Below are 8394 nucleotides of genomic sequence, written 5' to 3' on the forward strand. Positions count from 1 at the left end.
TGGTCCCTGTGCTTTGCTAAGCTTGTTCTAAGTTAAGTAGGTGCTTTAGACCACTGAGCCATCTCACCAGCCCTAGAAAAAATTCTATGGTCTAGTAACTTTCAAAATAAGGGCAGTCTCATATTCCCCTTCAAATAGTAGATAGGGCGTTATTCTTTTTGTTTTTTGGGTACCAGGAATTGAACTCAGGACCCTGCACTTGCCAGGCATGTGCTGTGATGCTGACCTACTTCCCCAGCCCCAAAGAGTAGACTTGGAGGAGCAGGGTTCAGTGAGCAGAAGTGTGGGAGACAGCCAATCTGCACTCTCCAGAGAAACAAAGTCCCTGCAGCAATCTTTTTTTTTCTTGCATCAATTTTTACCTGACCTTTACTTCAATCCTGTTGCCTGAGAAATGCAGAGTTTGCTGTATTGAACCACACATTCTCTTAATTTTTTTTTTTTTTTTTTGCAGAACAGAGGATTGAACTCAGGCACTTGCCTTGCCAGGCAAGCGCTTATTCTACTGAGTTATCTCCCCTCTTGCAACACAGGATTGCTCCCCGCTGCTGATGGCTGGAATGGGGGATCAAGCAAGAGCCTGTGAGAGTCCAGGGCTAACACATGAGATAATGTCTCAGCTGAGTCCATGGGACTCAGAATTACACCTTCCTGGCAGTAAAGGTGCCAGCTTTGCATACATCAAGCTATCTATTGAACAGCTAACTGGAGGGCCTCTGTGCCTGGTACAAAACTGCTGTTTCTCCATATAGCCAACGTCTGCATGGTTTCTCTTCCCTAACACTCTGCTGAGACTCCCACCCACCTCTCTGACTGATATCAATTAAGGCCATGAGCTTCTGGAAAAAGGCAAAAGATTTGCATGATCTGAAGAGAAACCAGAGATACCATAAGCTTGTGGACTTGTGGCCTTCTGTCCCACAGAAAACACTGGTCATCCCAGAGTCCCTCAACTGTAGAACTGTCTTTGTCTTTTATTTATTTACCTTTTTCTCTCTTCCAGTGCAAACAGAGCAGCTTAGCTGACTTTAATTCAGTTACATATATACTGGCTTTTGTGTAAAGTTTTATATGAAAAATAAAATAAACAATTTGTTCTTTTGGGTTTTTTTTGGTGGAACCGGGGATTGAACTCAGGCCCTTGCACTTGCCAGGCAAGCAATCTAAACAATTTGAAATCAATTTAGTTTTATGCTTTCAGAGGGTACCATCTCTGGCAGGGATGGGACTTGATCTCCTGGCTCTACAGCAGCACCCTGACCTGCAAAACTATACTCTAAAAGGCTGGTCTAGTCAGCTACTTAGAATATTTTTTCGGGGCTGGGGAGATGGCTCAGTGGAATAAGCAAGTGCCCTGGCAAGTGCAAGGGCCTGAGTTCAATCCCTGGTTCCGCAAAAAAAACAAAAAACAACAACAACAACAACAACAACAAAAAAAAAGAACATTTTTTCACAGGCACAATATCACACATGAGAGTTTGACTGTAATGCTGCCCCTAAAAATCCCATGATTCAAAAACTATAGATCAGATGGAAGCTATAACATTAAAAACTTCTGCTGGCCTCAGAAGGAAGTGTTTTGCTTTAACAGCTTCAGAGATGCTGACGAAGGTGGGGGCTTCCACACTAGAAGTTCAGAAGTTACAGGGTGGGCAAAAGTCCAAACAGTACCAAGGACAGGGTTCTAAGCTATTACCATTGGTGGGTATAAGAATTTGTGAATCAGATACACACTGCTGAGAAGCTGCTCCTACTTTATAAAGTAGGCACTGGACAAATAATGTTAATTATGATATTCAATAACAAAAGGTAAAAGAAACAATCATTTACAGTGAATGGCAATTCCTCTCCACTGGCTACACAGCAAGACACAAGACAAGACAAGACGTTCTAGGGAAGGGGCAGTAAAAAACCAGAACAAACACTGCCCAAATAGTAATGTAGTAAGCATTTATTTTTTTCTTCAATTAGAGTATGTTTCTTTATTTACATTCTATTAACCATAGGGTTGGTAATGATAATCCAGTGTTTTTGCTCCACTTCTGTGTTCTACTGATCTGCATTCTTTTTTGTCTTTTGCTTCTCTCTCTCTCTCTCTCTCTCTCTCTCTCTCTCTCTCTCTCTCTCTCTCTCTTTTTATTTTATGACAGGGTCTACAGGGACTCACTGCATAGAGGATCACAGTGATCCTCCTGTTTACGGCCTCCCAAGTGCTGGGAATACAGGCACGCGCCACCACGCCCAATCTCAATCAATGTCTCAACATGCTCGGGAAGGACTGGGCTGGCAGGCAGGCCGAGGATCAAATTCCTGACCCCTGTGTCTGTCTAAGCAGGCTCTTTTATCTGCTGAGCTATTTGGCTGACCCTTCTTTTTTGTTTTCCTGATTTGCATTCTTGTATGTAATGCCTACTATGATGCTTTTTTTTTATACTGTCCTCCCAATTCACAAGTGAACATAAAGGCAGCATGTTCTCTATTTGCCTTTTAATTACTACCATTTTAAGATACTAATCAAACCCTCTAATTTTCTGACCTTATTGCTTTTTCTTACCCAATTCCAGAAGCCCTCCTCTCTTCTTTCTTATTCAGGTTATGGTATATAGTTCATCACTTGATTACACCTTTGGATAGTAGGTTTGGTGTAAATGTCACCCTGAAGGAGCCCAGTATCTCTATTTTACTATCTGCCTTGAACAATTCAAGTATTGCTTCAGAATGTTACACAGCAGGATAAATTCATGAATATCAGCAACAAAAATGACCTCCAATCAAGTCTAGAATCCTAGTAGGTTTCTGTGCTCAACTCACACTCCCTTTTACACTATTTCATACCTTTGCTATGATCGTCAAACTGCCAGGCCACCCACATTTTTCTGTAATCCTAACAAAAGACTGTCATTCTTTTTTTTTTTTTTTTATTTTTTTTTTTTTATTTGTGTGTGTGTGTGTGTGTGTGTATGTGTGTGTGTGTGTGTGTGTGTGGCCAGCTCAGCCCACCAGGGGGCGGGGCTGGCTGGCATGTGGTGCTGGGGGATTGAACCGCAGTCCCTGTGTGTGTGTGTGTGTGTGGCCAGCTCAGCCCACCAGGGGGCGGGGCTGGCTGGCATGTGGTGCTGGGGGATTGAACCGCAGTCCCTGTGCTTTGCTAAGCTTGTTCTAAGTAGGTGCTTTAGACCACTGAGCCATCTCACCAGCCCCGACTGTCATTCTTTGTAGAAAAATGAAGTTGCTGTGGGAATTCTCTAAACTCTATTACAAGCTGTCCTCAATTACAGCCATCTTATCCATCTTCTTTATCTTGTTTTCCTTCCTTTTCCTAAGACCTACTCCAATCTCTTATGCTTTCAAATCTCATCCTTAGGGGCCAGGGAGATGGCTCAGTAGAACAAGTGGTTCCCTGGCAAGTACAAGGGCCTGAGTTCAATCTCTGGCTCTGCCGGGGGTGGGGGGGAGAATCTCATCCTTTCCTACTTTTCTTAGAAACTTGGTATGCTTCCCCCGCTACCTCAGGGACATGATAGTCTCTATCACCACTGATGCTGCTTTCTATAAATTCAAAATTTTTTTTTTTTATTTTTTTGTACCGGTCTGACAGGTGCTAAGCCAACTATAAGGTCTTCATCTGTTTTTTTTTCTTTTTGTGGTACCGAGAATTGAACTCAGGACCTGGGACTTGCCAGGCAGGCACTAACTACTGAGCTATCTCCCCAGCCACCTCCCCCCCTTTTTTTTTAAACCAGGAACAGAACTCAGGACCTTGCACTTGCCAGGCTATATACCTGCTCCTAATGCTACTTATCTAGAGATAAGGTCTCACTATATAGTTCAGGCTGGCCTGAACTTGCAACTATCTTCCTGCCTGAGTCTCCTGAGTGTCAGGGTTACAAGTATGTGCCACCATGTTTAGATGTTGCTCTATTTTATCTGGAATATTTTTCCTTAATTCAACATAGTAATTAATAGTATATACATTTAAGCCAGACTACCTGGGTTCAAATCCTACCTCTGCCACTTATCCTATGTGACTTCACTTCATTAACCTGTACAAGAGTGGATGGAGCTGGACATAGTGTCACACAACTGGAATACCAGGATTTAGGAAGCTGAGACAGGAGGTCACTATGAATTCAAAGCCAGCCTGGGCTACAAAGTGAGTTCAAGGCCAGCTTCAACTGCATAATGAAATCTTGTCTCAGAAAGATGGAAAAAAAGAAAAAAAAGAAAAAAGTTAACAGTGCCTTCCTTATAAAGGTATGGGGAGGATAAATGAGTTATTATGTATGTTATTATTATGAGCCAGACAAGCACCTGGCACACACTAACTGTTCTATGTTTGCTGAATAAACAAACCTAAGATGTACTTGATTTTGAAGCCAGATTATATGTGTAAGCTTTGGCTCTAAGAACTATTATTTTTTTCTGTTTTGAAATAGGGCCTTGTAGGGGCCAGGGAGATGGCTCAGGGGAATATGCACTTCCCTGGCAAGTGCAAGGGCCTGAGTTCAATTCCCAGTTCCATAAACAAGTAAACAAACAACACAAGAAAGAAAAAAGAAATCCACTGGGCCAGGGAGATGGTTCAGTAGAATAAGTGCTTCCCCGACAAGCACAAGGGTCTGAGTTCAATCCCTGGTTCCACCCCCCCCCACCCCCCGCAAAAAAAGAAGAAAGAAATAGGGCCTTGTGGGGCCGGGAAGATGGCTCAGTGGAATAAGTGCTTCCCTGGCAAGCACAAGGGCCTGAGTTCAATCCCCAGTTCCACAAAAACAAACAAACAAAAACAAAGAAAAAAACAGAGAAAAAAAAAGAAAGAAATAGAGCCTTGCTATGTAGTTCACATTGGCCTGGAACTAATCACGCAGCCCAGATTGGACTTGAACTAATGATTGTCCTGCTTCAGCTTCCTAACTGCTGGGATTACAGACATGCACTACCATGCCTGACTTGGCTCTAAAACTTATATCCTGTGAGACCTTGAGCATATTACTTTACTTAACTACTCTATTTCCTCATCTGAAAACAGGATAACAACACCTACACCACAGGTCTATCATGATGATTAATGAGTTAATATAGAAAGGTGTTGGAGGGGCTGGAGAGATGGCTCAGTGGTCTAAAGCACCTACTTAGAACAAGCTTGGCAAGGCATCGGGGACCGCGGTTCAATCCCCCAGCACCACATGCCAGCCAGCCTCGCCCCCTGGTGGGCTGAGCTGGCCACACACACACACCACACTCTCTCTCTCTCTCTCAAATAAATAAAAAAAAAAAAAAAAATAAAAAAAAATAAAAAAAAAATAGAAAGGTGTTGGAAAAATCTTAAGATCACACAGCAAATATTGTATAATGATAATATTATTATTTTTCAGTTATTGCCACAAAGATAACTTCTTCATGTAAGCCTTTTATGAAGCTGTCAGGTATGGCAAGGAAATTCTGATTTGTACTCACAGCAATTCTTTCAGAATCTTTTCGTTTCTAATGAAAACTTCTAATAACTTGTTTACTGAGATTAACTTCTGTTTGTCCCACTAGATGTTAAGTTTCATGCAAGAAGAGACTACAATAGCCCTGACACTTTTTTTTTTTTGTGGTACTGGGAATTAAACTCAGGACCTTATGCTTGCCAGGGAAGTGCTTGTGCCACTTTGTAGACATATCCCAAAACTAAGTTTTTTCTTAAAAAAGAAATGGCTAACCAAAATCTAGATAATATAAAGATGTTATTTTCCATTGGAAAATTATCAGCTCACTTTGTAGCCCAGGCTGGTCTGAACTCTTCACAATCTTCCTCTCTCAGCCTCCCAAGTGCCAGGATTACAGGCATGTGCCACCATGCCCAGCTATAATTTTTAGATTTGAGAACACAAGTAGGTTTTACAGACCATAAATGAATATAACCAAGTTTTTTAAAGTTTTTGTTTAAAAGTTTAAAAATATATGACAAATGAATAACCACTAATTATCAGCATTCTCTTAACAACAAGTATCTGGGCTGGATGTGGTGGTGAATACCTGTAATTTTAGCATTCTGGGAGGCTGATGCAAGGAAGAGTGGAAATTCAAGCCTGACTTGGACAATATGACCAGACTTCATCTCAAAATTTAAACAAAGGGCTGAGGAAGTAACTCCCAGTTTCCCCTCCCACCATATACACATCAAGTGCTACAAAAAAGGTATATACACCTTCTTTGTTAGTATATCACTATAAAACCAGGAAGTCTGACACTAATTTTTATTATCCACAACCCATAATATGGTACATCATCTATTGCTTGTGCAATGGAATTCCAACAAAAGGGTTTCCTTTTTGGTAGTTTCTTGAAACATCCTACCATTGAACTATATTCCCAGGAGCCAGGGAGATGGCTCAGTAGAATAAGTGCTTGCCTGGCAAGCACAAGGGGCTGAGTTCAATCCCCAGTCTGCCAAACCACCCGCACCTCCAAAAAGAATTACATCCCCAGTCCTAAGCTTTTTTGGCTGAATGGGTTAAGATGAAAACACTACAAAGTGGGCAGGCTGCCTTCCTGTAGGGCTAACGGTGCAAGTGGAGTTCACAACCCACGAGCAAACATGAATACCTGCCCTGCTTAAAATGCTGATGATTCCTGACACCTTCTGAAAAGACTTCAAACCTACATTCTACCTTCTAATTTTCTTGTAGTAAATCACTACAAAATAATAAATGACAGCATGTCTAATATTTAAAGTCAATACAAATTTTGTATGAAGCATATAGTGGCCATAGCATTCTAATATAGGGCTCACTGAGTAACTTTTTATTCATGAAAGAAAACTCTAAACTATCACAACAACTCATACCTGGTGTGTAAGTAAAACGTTGAGACTGGCTTTTTTTCCTCTTGCCATTGCAAAGATAAAAGTGCACCTGCACTGCAGCTGTAACTGCTGGGTTATGATAGGGAGGAACTTCAAGGACAATGTGAGCCTAAGGAGCAGGGAAAGCAAGACTGTGTTACATTCAGAACTAAAAATGAAACACACCTGCTAAATTCAGAGAAACTCATGAGCCTTCACTACAAGGCTCTCCCATTATATGTATATCAACCAGTCAATAAGTCATCTGGAGATTTATTATACATGTAGATACTTCAGAGCTGACAGAGGCAAACCCTTTAATCGTTAAAGGAAAAACTGCATTTTTATTTTGAGATGAGGCCTCACTATGCTGCTTACAAACAGTGAGCTTAATTAATCCTCCTGCTTAAGCCTTCCCAAAGTTGGAACTACAGACATGCATTACTCCCTGAACCACATAGTGAGACTTGGTCTCAAAAAAAGAAAAAGAAAGGACTGGTCAAACAGCTCAGCGGATTAAAGTGCCTGCAAGCAGGTGCAGGGGCTAGGGGTTCAATCTCCGGGTCTGAGGTGCCGGTCCTGCCCCAGGGCAAGCTGAGATAGCAGTTGAGACTGGTCATGGTGGTGCATGCCTGTAATTCCAGCTCTTGGGAGTCTGTAAATAGGCAGATCACTATGAGTCTGATCTAGTAGTGAGACCCTGAATACCCTGAAGACCCTTCCCTAAAAGTACAATAAAAAAAAGAACAACAATCAAAAAAGGGATGGGGAATGTAGCTCAATGGTAGTGTCTCTGAATTCACTCCTCAGTAGCACAAAAATTACAGAGGGAAGGGTAAAAATCTTTGGTCCCCCACCAAATATAATCTTCAACCTAATTGCTACAAGTCTTTAATAAGCACTGAGGTGAGATGGTATTTCCTAGCTCACAGAACACTTTATCTCCAGTCCAGAGATTATAAGGGACCACAGTCCTCATTTCTCAAAGGTTTATAAGGAATCTTAGGAGTTTGGCGTAGTGTACATTAAATACACAAATTGCTACCTTCCTATTTTTTTGGCGACTATATGTGTTCTTTACTGAACTTGTTTTGACTTACTGAATTAAAATAAATAAATTAATGGTAAGATAATCTATAAAATTTTGCTTTATTTCTAACTCATTTCTTTTCTTTCCCCCTAGTAGTAGGCAATGAACCTAGGGCTTTTGCAATGTGCTAAATCCTCAGGCCTTTTTCACTTTCTCTTGTGAGACTGAGTCTCATTAAGTTGCTAAATTGCTGAGACTAGACTCAAACTTGCGAGCCTCCTGCTTCAGCCTCTGAGAGAGCTAGGATTACAGGTATGTGCCATAACTCTGACAAATTGTTTTCTAAAATATAAAAAAAGAGGGGCCAGGGAGATGGCTCAGTGGAATAAGCGCTTCCTTAGCAAGCGCAAGGGCCTGAGTTCAATCCCCAGTTCCGCAAAAAAAAAAAAAGAAAAGAAAAGGAAGACACACATGTTGTTCACCTGTCCTAACCTTTCGTACCAGAAAAGTAGAATTTCCAAACTTCTAACAATTCTAA

General features: G+C 41.3%; 1 protein-coding gene across 1 annotated transcript in view; it reads right to left on the bottom strand.

Moving 5' to 3' along the window:
* Positions 1–8394, bottom strand: part of Nfatc3 (nuclear factor of activated T cells 3) — a 156771-nt gene that overhangs the window by 65266 nt on the left and 83111 nt on the right. The window contains exon 8 of the mRNA XM_012513521.2: positions 6830–6956. Coding sequence (XP_012368975.1) covers positions 6830–6956 — 127 coding nt within the window. The remainder of the gene's footprint in view (positions 1–6829; positions 6957–8394) is intronic.

This window comes from Octodon degus, unplaced genomic scaffold, assembly GCF_000260255.1.
Source record: "Octodon degus isolate 3935 unplaced genomic scaffold, OctDeg1.0 scaffold00011, whole genome shotgun sequence".
Lineage (NCBI taxonomy): Eukaryota > Metazoa > Chordata > Mammalia > Rodentia > Octodontidae > Octodon > Octodon degus.